Source organism: Nothobranchius furzeri, chromosome 14 (genome assembly GCF_043380555.1).
Source record: "Nothobranchius furzeri strain GRZ-AD chromosome 14, NfurGRZ-RIMD1, whole genome shotgun sequence".
Lineage (NCBI taxonomy): Eukaryota > Metazoa > Chordata > Actinopteri > Cyprinodontiformes > Nothobranchiidae > Nothobranchius > Nothobranchius furzeri.
In genome coordinates, this window is record NC_091754.1 from 38,311,790 (window position 1) to 38,329,189 (window position 17,400).

At 47.4% G+C, this 17,400-nt stretch overlaps 2 protein-coding genes across 3 annotated transcripts; one reads left to right on the forward strand and one right to left on the reverse strand.

Moving 5' to 3' along the window:
- The first annotated feature begins 426 nt into the window (after positions 1 to 426).
- On the forward strand, positions 427 to 9,027 carry slc37a1 (solute carrier family 37 member 1). The gene is made up of 20 exons (XM_015965712.3): positions 427 to 562; positions 2,456 to 2,684; positions 2,864 to 2,945; positions 3,025 to 3,151; positions 3,368 to 3,446; positions 3,604 to 3,739; positions 3,969 to 4,045; positions 4,122 to 4,288; positions 5,356 to 5,408; positions 5,482 to 5,556; positions 6,409 to 6,531; positions 6,618 to 6,708; positions 6,930 to 6,992; positions 7,075 to 7,160; positions 7,233 to 7,281; positions 7,534 to 7,607; positions 7,690 to 7,768; positions 7,943 to 8,040; positions 8,128 to 8,192; positions 8,806 to 9,027. The coding sequence occupies exons 2-20, from the start codon at positions 2,629 to 2,631 to the stop codon at positions 8,819 to 8,821; spliced, it is 1,596 nt and encodes a 531-aa protein (XP_015821198.1). The 5' UTR covers positions 427 to 562; positions 2,456 to 2,628; the 3' UTR covers positions 8,822 to 9,027.
- A 750-nt stretch (positions 9,028 to 9,777) lies between these two features.
- Positions 9,778 to 17,192, reverse strand: wdr4 (WD repeat domain 4). 2 transcript variants are annotated; one of them, XM_015965713.3, is made up of 11 exons: positions 17,035 to 17,192; positions 16,538 to 16,606; positions 16,312 to 16,458; positions 15,704 to 15,860; positions 15,449 to 15,561; positions 15,211 to 15,271; positions 14,992 to 15,090; positions 14,033 to 14,097; positions 10,839 to 11,025; positions 10,482 to 10,551; positions 9,778 to 10,347 (listed from the first exon to the last, which is right to left on the reverse strand). In XM_015965713.3, the coding sequence occupies exons 1-11, from the start codon at positions 17,115 to 17,117 to the stop codon at positions 10,178 to 10,180; spliced, it is 1,221 nt and encodes a 406-aa protein (XP_015821199.1). In that variant the 5' UTR covers positions 17,118 to 17,192; the 3' UTR covers positions 9,778 to 10,177. The 2 variants fall into 2 exon arrangements, with proteins under 2 accessions (XP_015821199.1, XP_070400209.1); XM_070544108.1 differs by having other exon boundaries at positions 10,283 to 10,385.
- Between the last annotated feature and the right edge of the window lie 208 nt (positions 17,193 to 17,400).

Consider the following 17,400-nt stretch of genomic DNA (forward strand, 5'->3'; position numbering starts at 1 on the left):
ATGTGTTAGCTTGTGAGCTTTATCCATGATAAATGACCCATACTATAGCACCTCAGAGTAAGGAGCGCTTTACACTACAGTATCATTCATCCTTTCATGCACTGATGGTGATGAGCTACGGTGTAGCCACGCTGGCCTGAGGCACACTGACACAAGCGACAAACACCGGGCTGAAGGATGAGGGGGCTGGAGCACTTTAGGAGCTGGCAGCCTTTGTTCTGAGGGGACAGAATAACGTGACCCTGGTAGAGGACCGGTTCAGAGACGACACGTGCTCACGCGCCGCCTTGATAAGCTAGCGGCATAAGATGTCCTATGTCCAGATGAAACAGGAGAGGACCTGTGCTTGTAGTGACTCACTGAGCGATCGTGGCAGGCAGGGCGGCTCGCGCAGACTAGAGTGACGTCAGAGGAGCGTGCGCTGCAGCGTGTGTGTGTGCGCGGCGCGCGCTCCCGTTTCTCATTGTGTTTAGTGTGTGCGTGGCTTTGATGTGACCAGCCTCTGGCACAACAAGGAAGTGGAGACTTCTCCGAACGAGCGAAGGGAGCTGGCTGGCTTTAGGTAAGCTAACCTCGTCCGTACGAAGGTGTTGTGCTGAATCTTGTTCCCGGTGCGGCTTAACGGTCAGCCCAGCGTTTGCTAGCTGCTGTTTAAATCACAGCGGAAGCTCCGCTAAAGCGAGGACGCAGCATTTTCCTCCTCATCACTTTGACTTCCTCGTCGTAGTTTCAGCGGTTAGCTCAGGGCAGAGGGTAGGGGACACGGTGTCGGAGCTTCTGCTTCACGTGCAGAGCCACGGATACGGATCTCCATCCGCCCTCAACAAGAACGTCAAGTCCACGTTAAAGGGACAGTCCAGACGTTTAGCAGAGCACCTGAGGTCAGGTGACGGACCACAGCATCTACCTACCTATTGTAGGTGGCTATGGGACAAACAGATTAGTTCTGACCCACAGGTGAGTTATTGATTTACCTGAGTGTGACCACAAACCTGGGACCATGGGGTTAATCACGTCCAGATTACTAGCAGCAGTGGCGTTTTATAAAGCATGTCAGAGTGCAGTGGCATCACGCCTAATCTCTTCCTCCAAACTGAGACTGTTAGGAGGTTACCTGCAACAGGTGAGGTGTCCAGGACAGCTGCTGCTCAGGTCGCACAGCTCAGCCAGAACATTACGACCACTGACCGGGGAAATGGAAACAGCTGTTGGTTACATGTTAATGAGACACTAACTGAGATCTCTTCTCCCACTGACCAGAACCACGACAGACCTGCCAGTGGCTCAGAACCACAGCTGGACCCAGAACAGAGACACGGTTCAGGTCCCCTTCAGTCAGGGCTGTTAAATCAGCTAGCTAGAAATGATCAAAGCTAACTCGTGAGGTGGATGGATGGATAATTGCATTTCCATAACAACATGACACCAAATGGAATGGTAATATCTTTTATCGTAGATGTTTATAGAAGGAAAAAGGATTTCTGACTAACCTCAGACAAAAGTCTGGTTTTAAACTCAAAACAAACCCAACTTGTTCCAAGTGGCCCAAACCGTCGTCTGTATCAGCTGCAGCTCTGAACATCTGGACTGTACATTTCCTGTATGTGATATAGCGCCCTCTAGGCTTCTACCCCCCCCCCCCCCCCCCCCCCCCCCAAGGCACCCTGGTGGTGGTGCGCTACAGTGTAGCCACAGCTGCCCTGGGGCACTCTGGCAGAGGCGAGGCTGGTGGGAAACATCGGGTCCTGGGTGTAGGACATCGACTCCTTTAAAAAGCAGCTGAAAACTCACCTGTTCAAGCATTTGTATGACCTTCTTCACCACTCTCTTTATTCTGCTGTCCCCACCTCCACCTTTCTCAGGACCCACTGATTTCACTCTTTCCTGTTCACTCTCTCTCTCTCTTTCTTTACAGTTTTAATCTTTACAGTTTTAATCTTTACAGTTTTAATCACAATTGTCTATTTATTGCTGATTTTAAATATATTTTTAACCATTTTCTAAATTCTTTTATATTTTTACATTTTTGTTTTTGTGAAGCGCCTCGTGATTTTTACCTTGAGGCGCTATAGAAATGATATTTTCTTCTTCATTTGAGCTGATCAAGCCTGAGAAAACATTTGAAATAGCTGAGATGGCTAAGAAGTGAGTTCATAGCTGGGCTTTTATCCTAGCTGGAAACCGGTTCTGAGCCAGCTTGCTGAACGAGTATGTGGATGTACCTGAAACCAAACGAAGCAGGTCATGGCTCTGTGGCGTACAGATGTGTTCTCCGTGTCTATCTGATGAATGCTTAAAACATGCTCTCCTTCTCATTCATGTGTGTGTGACGTGCTGAAGCTGGCTGTTGGTGTTTTACTTATTCAAGAGGAAACCTGTGAATCTGACCTTTACCTGTTAGCCAGAGAGAGCTTCTAAACGTCTTGAGGGCTGTTTTTATTCCCTTCTGTCTCAGACTCACACTCGGCTGCTCACACGTGAGTGATGCATCCCCGTAGTGACCCTGGCTGCACGCGGAGCTGCAGATGAGCTGAGCGTGCGTGTGTGTGTGTGTGCTTGTGTGTGTGTGTGTTCACCATCCACCCGAGCAGCGGCTGTCCCCCCGATCATCTGGACTTTGACTCAAACATGGCTCCTGTCCCTCCAGGGATCCGCCTGCTGGTGTCCTTCAACAGAGACCAGTGGTGAGTCTCCCCCTGTTGGCACAGGGCTGTAACTACTCTAGCCTAAACATGAGGTTTTTATTAACCATTATTATTAATAAACATTTCCATTAATATAACTTACTATAAAGTTTTTATGCCTGAAACTGAGACGGGGTGGTTCCAGCCCACTGACGAGGCTTGTGCTGTGTATCCTCCAGGTACAGAGCTCTCACCTTTGCCCTCACCTTCCTTCTGTACACCAGCTTCCACCTCTCCAGAAAACCTATTAGCATCGTCAAGGTAACGCTACAACAGAACCTCAGAGACTGTGTGTGTGTGTGTGTTCCCGTTTATCTGATCGGTGTGGTTTCATCACCAGAGTGAGCTTCACAGGAACTGCTCATCAGCCACTGAACTAGCCACGGTGGCGTCCAGCGGCAGTGGACACCAGGAGCCCTCCGTGTCCTCCCTTCACACAGATGTGGACTGCAGCTGGAAACCTTTTGGTTGGTGTCTGCTTCACACTTCTTACTTGAGTGTTTGAAAGGATCAGAGGCTTGTTCTGCTGCTGCTTTCCTGGCTACTGGAGCTAACTCAACATGGCCGTCGTATCTGAGGCACATCACAGTTAGAAGATGCTTCTCTCTAAACGTTGAGGCTGAATATTCTGATTTAGTCTGAACGCGTTTGGTAAATATGACGTTTATGTTGATTGTTTTCAGATAAAAGCAACTACAAGCAGCTGCTGGGAGCCATGGACTACTCCTTCCTCTGTGCCTACGCTGTTGGGATGTATCTCAGGTGGGAGATGAACGCCACAGCTCATCAGCATGAAACCGAATGTTTAGGAGCATTTATTTGCTTCTGTTTAGTTTTCCTTCTGCACCTTCAGCCTGTAAGACCACCTCACCCGTACTGGGTGAGGTTAATCCTGTGTAATTACCCCATCCCTGTGCAGTGGCATCATTGGGGAGCGGCTGCCCATCCGGCTGTACCTCACCGTGGGAATGCTGACCAGCGGACTGTTCACCTGTCTGTTCGGGCTGGGCTACGTCTACAACATCCACAACCTGACCTTCTACATCGTTGTCCAGGTGAGCTGCTCGTCGGTGGGACTGTTGAGTAAAGCCAGCTGCTGCTCGGCTTATGCAGCTCTTCAGACGTTGCTCTTTGTGTTACTGCCTCTGACGTGTGCACCGACTCAGATGCATGGGTGTGCAGGTGTGTGGGAACGCCTTTACACCTGACGCTGTGCACACCAGCTGCTCAGACGGTGTGGAGAAGCAGCAAAGCAGACTGAAAGGATGTTCTGTGATGTTGCAGGTGGCCAACGGCCTGGTCCAGACCACTGGCTGGCCCAGTGTAGTGACCTGCATAGGAAACTGGTTTGGAAAGGGAAGGTGAGGTGCACTTCTATACTGCAGTAGGCCTGTCTGTTACTGGTAACTCGTTACAGCTGCTCCGTGTTGCCGCCAGGCGTGGACTCATCATGGGGCTCTGGAACTCCCACACCTCGGTGGGAAACATCCTGGGGTCCCTCATAGCTGGCTACTGGGTCTCCTCTAACTGGGGCATGTCCTTCATTGTACCTGGACTTATCATTGCAGCCATGGGTGTGGTCTGCTTCCTCTTCCTCATTGAGCGTAAGTTTAGCCCTTTAATTGGTCGTCTGTCTGAGCATGCCTGCAGAAATGCGGAGCTTCCGCTGAATCCTGGTATTTTCCACCCATGTTCAGTTTTATGGCAGCGTTTGTGTTTTAGGAGAACGGGTGATGTCATACGTTACGTTCTACAGTTAAAAGATCCACCAGAGTCTTGTGGAGGAAGTCGGCCATGTTGGATCTCGTTATTACTCTATGAACTTTAACAAACTTCCCTGAGATGGTGACAAATGATCCTAATAGATACGTAGAGCTTCATCCCAGGGTGGGCGTGGCTAAGCCTCATGATGCATCACCAAGTGTATTACTCATCTGAGAAGCTGTTTGATCAATCGGACCTTAACAGAACCACTTGTCTCCATTATCTGTGAGAACAAGAGGCTGTGTGTTTCACTCGCGGTGTCCGAAGACAGATAAGTTCTTGTTATTATGAAGAACAGACGCTTCCCTTCAGGGTGTTTGTTAAGATAAAACACCGTTACTGTCACACACACACACACACACACACACACACACACACACACACACACACACACACACACACACACACACACACACACACACACACACACACACACACACACACACACACACACACACACACGGGACACCTTAATACTGTTGTAGAAAATAAAACAAATAACATAAACAAGAGGGTGTGGCTTCTGTTCAGAGCTGCTGTAAGTAGCAGATAAGGTAGTAACTGTACATAGTAGCGTGTCCTGCTGTACTGTGGTGACGCTTTAGTCCCGGTGTTTATCTCAGTGGGACACCAGCGGGACAGTCTGGTCCCTATGAATCATGCTGGGTGTATCTGATGGTGTGTGTGTGGCTTTTGTCAGCAGACGCTGTCGTTAACATTCATGCACACAGCACTGAATCCTGCCTGGTGTCACCAGGTAAACAGTCCTCCACCAGAACGCCAGCTCCTGTCTAGGATGAGGACATTAACTTGTCCTGTCTGCAAAGACGGGTTTCAAATGATAACAAAGCTTTAGAGTATCTGACAGAGCAGACGTGTTCTAACCTCCCACTTGTTTCACCTGCAGATCCTCAGGACCTGCAGAGCATGTACGCTCAGAGTGTGTCTCCCAGCAAGAGCGTAAGTACAGGTTTGGTTGTCTCTACTGGACCATCTGCAGGGGTGTGACGTGTAACCAGCTGTCCTTCATCAGGTGTCAGCCAAGAGCTGGAATGGAGCAAACGGACACACTGAGGTGTATCTGCAGTACAAGGACAACAAAAACCAGGTGTGTGTGTTTGTCCCTGTTAAATGAGTCAAGGTGTTGTGTGCTGTCCTCCCACAGTGTAACCGTATGACAGTACCAGGGATAAACATAATAACCCCATAACCCTAACCCAATACAGCAGCATCAGTATCGTTATCGGCCGATGTCAGTCATTTTTAACATATCGGTATCGGTTCGATAAATTAAACCGGGCCAATATTAACAACCGATAGTTTTTTCCATCTCATCTCCAATTGGTTGCCTGGTTCAGAGTGTGGGGGTGGGGGTGGGGGGCTGACGTGTGATGGTTTAGTCATGTGACGGTTAATGAAATCATCTCAGACCTGTAAATGTGTGTGGTGTGTGTACATAACAACGTAAAATCACTATCAGCTTTAATAGTTCTATACAGAATCAGCTTCAAGGAGATTCTGGTCCACCATCCGGCGCCTCGTGGTGGTGGGGGTGGGTGGGGCGCAGCACGCTACCAACACTAGTGGGGACGGTGTGCTGTTGACCTCTACTCAGGATGTTGTGGATCGGCGGGGAATTCTTGGACTTGGGTTTTCCCAAATGCCAGATGACGTTTCCTTATTTGATTGAGCAAATGTAACTCTGGTGTTCTTTCTCGTGATCATGACTGTCTCCAGCAGGCTGTGACTTTCAGAGAGGCTGGTTTTCTCTCAGGGTCTAGCTCAGTAGGTGGCTGGGAGACCTGTTGCTGTGGTCTCAGAACCTTCTCCAAAACAGTCTTGCATGCAGCTGAAGTTGATCTCTGTTGACGTATAAACTCAATCATTCATGAACACGTGGGAGTTTAAACATCCATTGTACGAGCGTGTTTTCACCAGTCGATGTCCTTGTGCCCTCCAGAGCTACGACACAGAGCTGCTGTTGCCCCGGGACAGCATGTGTGTCCCTCTGCAGCCCGTGGTGGTGGTGAAGAGCAAGTCGGAGCCGTCTGCCATCAGCTTCATGGGAGCTCTGCGGATCCCCGTGAGTCACACACCACAGCATCACTTCTGTTTGACTGCTGCCACGTCTCTGTGTCCGAGGCAGTGAAGGGTGGGTTGTTTCTGCAGGGCGTGATCGAGTTCTCTCTGAGTCTGCTGTTTGCCAAGCTGGTCAGTTATACCTTCCTCTTCTGGCTGCCGCTGTACATCACTAAAGCAGGTGGGTCATTCAGCTGTGGCTGCTCTGTCTCTAACAGATCCACAGCGCTCATACAAGTGTGTGTGTGTGTGTGTGTGTGTGTGTGTGTGTGTGTGTGTGTGTGTGTGTGTGTGTGTGTGTGTGTGTGTGTGTGTGTGTGTGTGTGTGTGTGTGTGTGTGTGTGTGTGTGTGTGTGTGTGTGTGTGTGTGTGTGTGTGTGTGTGTGTGTGTGTGTTTCTCAGCTCACCTTGATGCAAAGAGAGCTGGAGATCTCTCCACCCTGTTTGACGTTGGAGGAATTGTGGGTAAGATGTGTGGATTAAACCTTCTGGTCCTCCTCAGTACCGTACATAGCTCTATAATAGATGCATGTTTGTGTTTCCGTAGGGGGGGTGCTGGCTGGCGTGACCTCAGATAAACTGGGCAAGAGAGCGAGTACATGTGCTGTGATGCTGCTGCTGGCTGCTCCCATGGTAAGGCCGGTCCTGCATCTGGTTTAGACCGGTGGAGACTGGATGTCTGATGGGTTTTGGTTTGTCTCACAGCTCTACGGCTTCTCCATGATCAGTGAGTTTGGTCTGGGCCCAACCATCGGTGAGCTTTTACTCCCACAACACAGATGTTAGACCCCACGCAGCCGTCATCAAATCAGGAACTTAACTAGTTTTTTCACTTGAACACAGTAGATGGAAGTTTTCACCACAGCAGGAAGTTTAGTGTTAGTGCGGTGTGGAGGTCCTCGGTGAGCTCAGGACTGTGTCTGCGTACGTTTGGGCGTACCTAGCTGTGTGATGCAGCGTTAGCGTCCTGCTGCTGGTCAGTAGAGCAGTAACCTGTGTTCTCCAGGGATGCTGCTGGTGTGTGGAGGACTGGTGAATGGACCGTATGCCCTCATCACAACTGCAGTGTCAGCTGATCTGGTTAGCCCACCCACTTCCTGTTCTGTCAGTAACTCACTCAGACCGTCTTTACCGCCGTCCCTCATTTCTTTTTGTGGTTTAGGGGACCCACAAAAGCCTGAAGGGCAACGCCCGGGCCTTGTCCACCGTCACCGCCATTATTGATGGTACCGGTTCTGTCGGTGAGTACAACATCCAGAGGTTTTCTAGCAACATGCCTCGTTACCATGGAAACCCAGCACTGAGAGACTGGACCTCCAGAAAGTTCTGTGATCTAGTACAGAGGTTATTCAAACTAGTGGTGTGTGTGTGTGTGTGTGTGTGTGTGTGTGTGTGTGTGTGTGTGTGTGTCCCAGGTGCAGCTGTTGGCCCCCTGCTGGCAGGGTTGCTGTCTGCAGGTGGCTGGCATCGGGTCTTCTACATGCTTATGACTGCTGACTTTCTTGCTTTGTTGGTAAGTCCTTTAACCACACACACACACACACATACACACACACACAAGGACATTTACTATGTTTTTTGCGTGTGTGTGTGTGTGTAGCTTTTGTTACGACTTGTGATGAAGGAGCTGACCTCATCTAAATCCCGTCCCATCTCTGCTGTGGAGTAAGTTCTCATTATTAGTATTATCATTTATTGTTGTTATTATAATTATTAATATGAGATTAGCTTTATTAATCCCACAGTGGGGAAATGTGTGTGTTACCACAGCTCAGACAGACAGCACAGGAGTACAAATGTGAGGAAGAATGCAAAGATCAAAAAGATGACACTATACACAACAGTAGTTCCTATGCGCGCACACACACACACACACACACACACACACACACACACACACAGTGAGCATCATGGGTAGGGTGTTGTGGAAGTGATAAAAGAAAAGTATCAGCTGTTCTGCTACAACTACTTTCTACTGTCCAGGTGATTAGATGTGTGTGAATACAGGCATGAAAAAGTAAGCACACACGTGTCAGGTGCATTATGCACGGAGGACCTGTCCATACAGGCCGGGTGACTCATGACATCATAATGTTCTAAATCCTTACTGCTGTCAGGATTATTAATATTCTTGGTGATGCTGATGTGCACAAACACAAGTTAATGGTGTGTTCAGGTTCACCTTCATTCATCGTGATTTTACTTCTCATCTAGGAACAGAAGAACATAATCAGTTTGTGATCATAAAGCACAACGCTGATGTGTCTCTGCTTCACAGGTTGAAGGAGCATTAGGCACTTTTACACACACACACACGTCTGTGGGGAGGACCTGGACCTGAAGAACCACAGGGAACAGCAGCAGCCCCCACGGTGACCCACTTATGTGTCCTTAGTCTGAGCAGAAGTCAGGAGGAAACTTCCATTTGGACTTGAACTCAACCACGTCCTCAGGCAGATTGAGTTATATTTCAGGTTTGGGCTGAGGGTGTTTATTTCTGGGTAAGGAAAACCTTCAGCTGTTGAGCTGACATCACCACTGAAGAAGGGTTTTACCACTAAAGCAGTTACAGACCTAACTAATCAAATGTTGAGTTCTTCTTGCCTGAAGTGATGAAAGTAAATAATTCAGTTGGACCTCTAAATATAGGAGTCCACGTTTGTATGTTTTTATTCTGATGAGATGGTGCTGTCGGGCCGGGGACATCAGAACTGTCCAGTGATCCTTCTGTCAGCCTTGTTCTGAAGGTTTACGGTGACTGGACATGTCTGGGTGGTCCTCGTGAATCTGAGGAAGGAGTGTGATCACCTCTTCTCTCCACTGTCTTGCACGTACCTCACCTCTGAGCAGGTGTTTGTGTGGGACCGGTTACAGCTGACCACTACTGAGCAGAACCTTGACCCGACTAAACCAAAGAAGAGGGAACCTGGTGTTTGGGTTTCCATAGCTGCAGGTGGCAGCGGGACTCAGGAGGCTGGATGGGATTATGTTCATAATGGGTGAAACAAGTGCACTTTGCTCCTGATTGGTCCTTTAATTGAATGTTGTGGTTAAAACTACAAAGCCTGTAAATTTATTTTTGTTTTAATATTTATTACATTGTGTTTATATGGAGTCCATAAATGCATCTGTAGTGTGTTATGTGACGTTAAGAGCAGTGATACTTTGTTCATGATTTCTGTTCATTTGCACTTGGGTCCTCTCTGATGGATTCTGTCAGACCCAGAAAACGAATAAATACTTTTTGGGATTTGCATTTTTGACCAACTTCTTTAATGTTTCACATACAAACCAAAGTTCTCCCCGTTCTGGCACGGATCGGGACAGACTAAAGCTAGGCTAACGCCAGCATGAGGTACTGAGACCGGTCTGATCACCAACTGTGCTGGACTGTTGCAGCTCAACACACGATTGCTCCTGTAGACATCTGGGTTCTTGTAACAAGATCAAATTATGGAAACCACTGGAAAATGAACTGTAAACACAACGATGTTGCTGCTTAACCCAAACCGCTCTGTAGAATCTGGACCTTTGACTGATCAACAGCATTTATTAAATCCAAACTAGCAAGTGCAGAAAGCAGCAAGTTTACTTCTTTAATACAAGAAAAAAGGTTGAAAATAAAATCTCGAGCGAAGAACCGGTGTTCCTTAAGCAGACGCGTCCTTCTTCAGCCTCTTGTTGCGGTTCGATGTCTGAGCTTTAACTCTCTTCTGCTGCTGCTCCTCCAGCCTCTGCTGCTTCTTCTGCAGGTACACAGAGACGTTGTCATAGCCCATCTTATACAGGTGCTCAAAGCGGCGGCTGGTTCTGGTGGACTCTGTTAGAAGAAAACAGGATGAGATGATCCACCCAGTCCTAAAGCCCAAAATGAAGACCAGCAGGGTTAGCATGGGAGGTACTGGTCCAAGAACCTCCTGTAAGACAGGACCACGTGGTGGTGTGAGGACGCACCCTGGGCTGTGTTCCAGTGCGGCCGGAGGGCTTCACTCACTCTGCTGAGTTCGATGCTGTCAGTCCGACACTAGAGGGAGCAGCAGATCTCTGATCAGCACTCGTAAAGAAGCAACCATCAGACTCAGAATATAGAAAAAACATCAGTCTGATGGATCAGTTTCATCCAGAGGCACAAAAACATGTTCTTCCCTGGCTTAAAAGATGAATCAACTTGCTGAGCTGCAGAAGAGCCCTGAGTGGTGCAGCTGATCCAAGAGCAGCGTCATTACGTGTGTGTGTGTGTGTGTGTGTGTGTGCACCCACCGATCCACCAACACGGATCAGAACAGCCCTGCTTCAGCCCAACCATCCTACCTGCCAGGAGTTCTGTCGGAGCGTGTGAATTTTCAGCAGCGCATCACTTGAGTCCAACAGCACCCACAGCTGTCCCTCCGGGTCAAAGGTCGCATCCAGGGGACAGTGGGCCAGATGGAGCCTACTGTGAGGAACCAACCTCTGTTCATTGTCTTGGTCCAGATGAAAAAAATGAACTGTGGACTCTCTAAAGACAGACAGGACACACTGGAGTTATTGTAGTTCTAATGAAGAAGCTTTAAGGACACACCAAATGTTTACAAACCTCCTAATCTGAATCTGCAGCTCTTTGTTACTCCTGCACATAAAACTAATCCCACCTGGAAGTGCTACAGGCCAAGAGCAGCTACTTCCAGCCACACGTAAACATTTAGGGCTGTTTTTTTCTGCCAGTGACCTACTAAGGTAGGTCATCCCTGGACTAGCAGTTAGCTTATCAGTTTGATCAGAGATCATATGTGTTTCTCTTAACTGAGGTTATTCACATGAATCCACCTGATTGCTGTTAACAATAGGAGACTTATGCATAGGGCACACTGGAGGCAGAAGCGCTGTGTTGTCATTTTAAATAGATGCCATTGTAGTTAATGAGTGGCTTCATGAGGAGCGCGCAACCCAGAAGCGCTGCGCCGTGGCACCGTAGATAAGTGCCAGGTCTATCTGAAGCTGTTTACAACATTGTGGAGGAGTATACAAAAGACCCAATCGCCGGCACAAACGACAAGGACCTGGCTGCAGCACGCAGAAAGGGGCGGCGTCGGGCCAGTTCTCAGACTCATGCCATTTGGAAATCACCAATAGCATTCCAGAACTGAAGGGGGTGCTATAGGGAGTCTAATGGGCCATTCCCATTTGTACCGGGTCGGCCCGGGCCGGGTAGCGTAGGTTGTTTACATATCTGGGTGGCCTGGTATTTTTCCGGGCCAACCAAGGCTCATTCTCAGCCCTCTTCTCGAGGGGGTCTGCTTCAGGCCGACCAGGGCCAACACACCCACTGCTGACAGCAAATTCACACCTTCCATTAGAGCAAGCCTCTGATTGGTGGGTAGAATCAGCCCACATGGGCTTAAGGCAAGGATGTGCGGAATCAACCGGGCCAGGCTGGAGCCGACTGGGGCTACCCGGCCCGGGCCGACCCGGTACAGATGGGAATGGCCCATTAGTCACTTCCGCCCCACGGGTCCGTGGAAGAACGAAATAATGAATGCAAGTCAACGGGGCTAAAAGAGCCATTTTCTAATCCGCACATGTTGTACTGCAGTTTAAATGAAAAGTAATGATGGGTGTTTCGACCACGCCTGTCACGTACTTTGAGATTTATCAGCTTGTAAACGTTCGTAATTAACATGACTACAAACTAGGGCTGGGCGATTTGGCTTAAAATCAATATCACGATATGGTGTGAGTTTCGCCTCGATAACGATAAGTGGACGATAACTACAGGTGTGCGCAGAAACACAAGTTGTCCACTAGATGGGGCTGTCACAAGTATTACATTGAGTCTCATTTTTACATTACTTAAGGTGGTGCAGCTTCTTAAAGGGACATGAACGTTGCCAACCTACACACACCTTTTCATTTTCATTTATCAAATTTATTGGCGTGGGGAAAAATTATCGATAAAAGTCAGAAATTTCAATGCCACCTTGCTACAAATAACAAATAATAATAATAACTACCTAATCCAGGGGTCGGCAATCTGTTCCCATCAAAGTGCCATTATTACCCGTTTTCCACAGTAAAGAAAACGGTGGGAGCCACAGCAGGGAGCTGCTTTAACCCATCACAACAGGTGTCAGCAGCCAATACCGGTCACTCGTGTACTTCAAAAGTTATCTTTCAACAGAAGATAATCAATAAAACTGTGTGTATAAAATGGATCCAGAAGTTGTAGCCAGTCTCTGCCTGCAATATTTAGATATTTTTTCACCCTGTTAGTGGTTTTACTGAGCAGGTGCCCCTTTGTCACATGTTTAAAGTGTTCAGAATACAAATCCAGGCTCTGTCACGTTTGATTGTTGTAATTAAACTTTGTAGGTGGGGAAGGTCAGAAAAGGATCCGATCAATTTGTTTTTCCCTCATTTACAGTGACGGAGAGGGCTCTGGTGTTAATCAAGTTTAATTTTATCTGTTTGCAACAATTTTCACAAGAAAACAGAACAGTTAAAAGCAGGGCACGTGTTGACCGGACAGTTCCCGTATTTGACCGTTTATTTTGATGGAGAAAGAAAGGAAAGAATTACCCCGACGCATGCAGACGAACTGACATTTTCATCGTTATGCACATCGCAGACGTAGCTAAATCACTCAAGAAAAGATTCCCATCTGAACATCTGAGCTGGACACAGCTCAGCTCAGCTCGCTGTCAGCGCGCACGCAAGGTGGACAGCGAGCTGAAGATGTGGAGATCGGGGTTTGGAGCGCGTCGCAGAACCAGAGCCATGCAGGAAGGTTCCTCCCACTGAAGCGAGTGTTTCCAGACCCGGTCTCTCAGAGAGACTCGTCACTTAGAAAATGTTCCTGATGATGAAACTTTGGCTAAATAGCGCTAGTTCCCGTCTCCAATGGTGACGCATCCATGAGCCTGTCCGAGTCCAGAACCTCATATCCTCTTCAGCTCAGAAAGCTCCTACAGAGACATCTGATTACGCACAAGCAGGTGACCAGTCAACCCGGTCTCACAGTAAGACCGGGTTGGACCGGTTCAGGTTTACAGACAACCTTCACATTTAGAATTGGCATGCAGATAAAAAATTAATGCAGTAAAATAAAAATATATTTATTCATTCATTATTTCACAAACACAGAGAGCCGCATCAGATGGGTGGAAGAGGCGTGCGGTTGCCGCCCCCTGGGCTAGCAAAAACTCTCAAAAGGAGGAGTGTTACGCAGCTTTGGCTGCATGCCAGACCGACAGCTACACAGAGGGCGGGGCTTAGGCTGAGCTCTGAACAACACTGTTAGGTGCAGAGTGCAGGGAACTGATCGCTCGTAGCCCATTCAATATGGGCTTTTTTATTTTCTGCGTGAGAAATCTCATGTGTGGCGTGAGTGCGTGTAAAACAGGAAAATGCGCGAGTCTCACGCTTATTGCATGAGGCTTGAGAGCTCTGGGTAAAGGGTACATGTGCTAGCATAGAACTAAGTAGATATATTAGCATAGCAGCAGGGAGAACTGAGTCAGGATACTCACCCTTCACAGAGTACAGCTACATGACATCCATCAGAGGAGCTGATGATCCGCACTACAGCAGTGTTCTGGAACACAAACCAGTCATGGTAACAACGTATCGACCCTTTCCGGCTCATAAGCACAGAACTTGGATCAGGTTGGGGTCTAGAAACACTCGGCAGAAACAAGACAGAGTGGAGTGAGTTCATACTGTTTAGATTCAGCAGAAACACCAGCAGTTAATCAGAATCTGAAGGTTTTATTGCCATATGTGCGAGAATCACAACATTAGGAAATTGCTGTGGTGCTTGGTGCAAAAAAGGAAGATAAAAATAAGAGACGTGTTCTAGTTTACCCGTTTAATTATAGATTCACTAGGATGAATACAATAAAGTTTATCTCTCACCAAATAGAATATTTACTATGTTGTGTGTGTGTGTGTGCTCTGTCTTCTCCATCCCCAGTGAGTCGTGGTGGATGGCTGCTTATACTGAGCCAGGATCCTCTGGAGGTTCCTTCCTGTTAAAAGGGAGTTTTCCTCTCCACTGTCGCTGCATGCTTGCTTAGTATGAGGATTGCTGTAAAGACTCTGACACTAGTCAGTGACTCGATGCAACCTGCTGGGTTCCTTATATAGGAAACTTTTTACTGATTGGCTTAATGACCTGACCTGTATTGGTTTGTTTACTGTGTGAAGGTCCTTGAGATGACGCTTGTAGTGATTTGGCGCTTTATAAATAAACTTGAATTGAATCGAGATAAGAAAAATAATATTATGTGATAACAGCTGATAAACTAACTCTGTTTAGCGTGTGATCCAACATTTTACAGGGAAAGCTTGCTGATCATTGAGCAGGTGGGTGAGAGAAGGATACTTTCTAAATGTTTATTTTAACCGTTACTTTGTCAGGTAAAATGTTCGAGGACATGTTCTCTTTTACATTTGTCTCATGAGGACAGTGTTGGACACGGAGCTGCACCTTATCTGGATCAGAACTCTGGCTCTCGTCCAACTGTGACAGGTCCCAGCTCTGCAGCAGACGGCCCGACTCAAACTCCCACAGTTTCATCGTCCCGTCCTGATGAACACACACACACACTTCATAGGCTCTAGATGCCTGAAGCAACAGGTCATACTTACACACAGCTTGTCATGTGAATGACTCTTGACTTTATAACTTAGGGAGATGCTGACCTACCCCTGATCCAGACAGCAGCCAGTGAGGGTGGCTGGGTGGGATGTGCAGGGTACTGACAAACCTGAGAGACAGGATGGGACAACCTCATCAGGTCAGAGAGGTTTTACAGCATCTTCACATTACTTTCAGTTAACAAAAACAACAGCTCGTTAAGAGGAGAAACCTTTGAACAAGGAAATAAAAACAGCTGTTGCACTGAAGTGTATCAATGACTTGTGTGTTTATACCAGACACTCACTGGCGATGTCCCAGGCAGAAGGACTGGATGTTGTACGGAGACCTGCGATGGCTGACTCTGATCTTCTCATCTCGATCAGCTGTGATGATAAACTTGTCATCTGGTGAAACGACCTAAAATCAAGCAGGGAAAACCTGTGATGAATCTGAGAGAAACTAACACTGATACTCAAAGTCTACGTTTAATAGAAGAATAAAAGAAAACATGTTTGTTGATCAGCTGTAACAATCAAAACATCAGCTCACTGATCCTCACCATAGAGAGCAACATGGAGAGGTGTCCCATCTTCAGCTCGCCCTCTGCCTGTGGCTCCACCACTGAGAACGAGTACACGTCTCCTGATTTATCAGCCACCAGCAGCTCGTCTTCAGCCTGACTGAACACCAGAGACACGCACCTCCTGACCACCCACCTGTTCAACAACAGCATGCATGCACGCACACACAGTCTGATTTATAAAGCAAGAATTGTGCGCAGCTGTGTGTAAGCAGTGTTAATACAAAAGTTTTTTTTTTGCTGAGCTTTCAGTAAGGACCCTACTCTAGGTTTTCTAAATGAGGCCCTGGTCTCTAGTGCGGTGCTTCACCAACAGCTTCAGATGATACACACACATCTGAGTGATCAGTGGCTGATGTGTGAGTGAGCTCTGACCAGTTGGATCTTTAGACAAATCACATTAAATGAAGATAAATCGAGTTAGCAAACAGATGTTTGGGTCTTTAGGGCATTATTTGTATAACTTTGGTTGAAGTTACTGTAAGAAGGTTTTGTTTTTGTTGTGTTTCTCTATTGAGAGCTCTTTCTGGTGGCTGCAGTGTGTTTTGGGTCCAAGTTTGGCTGGTGTAAAGCTGTCCGAGCTGTACCTGGTACTGATGCAGCGCCATGAGGGCTCACACTCAAACAGAACCAGTCTTTTGGTGTCATCAGTTAACGCCACCAGTTTTCCTGATGAAGACACTGCAATGGCGAGGACTTCATCACTTCCTGTTTCCTCTGTGGAGCCGTTGTTACTGATGACAGAGATAACAGTTGTAAAACGATTAGGGTGTTTTCGTGGATGCTCATTCCCTCCATGACCATCATTTTCACCTGTTTCCGTCATCCTTCAGATTTTTGGGGGGTTTCTCAGCATCGCTACAATCAAACACAAATGGTTCCCTGCAACAGAAATGTGGAGAACACGTGAAATAGCATAGCTTAGTGTTTAATAAGCACCAGTAGGAAACCAGCAGAGACGCTAGATGAGAGGACAACAGTCCACTTGCAACTGGGAACCTTGGAGAAGTGCCATGAAAGCACTACACGCGAACCAGTCCACCTGAACAGCTGTTTCCTGATCTACTACAAATAAAGGAGACTATATAATAAGGTTTTAAACGCACAATCGCGACGTTTTCACTAAAACAAAGAGTGTTCAGTCACGATGGGACTGCGCCGCTTCTCTATGAACACAACACTACAAAAACAGAAGAAACCTCCCCTCCAGTCCCTGTCAGCTGTTTGTTTACAGCTAACACCTAGCTAACAGCTAGCAAACACGTCTGGGTCACCGGGCAGAAACCCTAACAACACGAAGCAGTTCGAACCTGCTCTCTTTAGTGTGAACCGCTACGAGCTTCTTGTTGCAGCTTAAAAGAAACCAGTCTCGACAAAACCTCACAGAAGTCATTATCGCGACAGGAGGAGTCCACGCGGAGAGAGTAAAAGCTTGTTTGGTCGCGCGTTTATGACGTCGGACGCTATTATGGAACAGTCACGCCCCCGGCCCAAACACATCGGTCAGTCAGAACCAGAACTGAATGTTCTTCAACAATGTGAATTGATTTTGTTCATGAAAAATACTTTTAGTTTTAAAAAAACTCTGGTCTTCGTGAACAGAAAACATGTACAACAGAATCTAAAGTAAAAAACTATAATATATAAAAAATAAAAGGATATATGAGGGGGGCGCG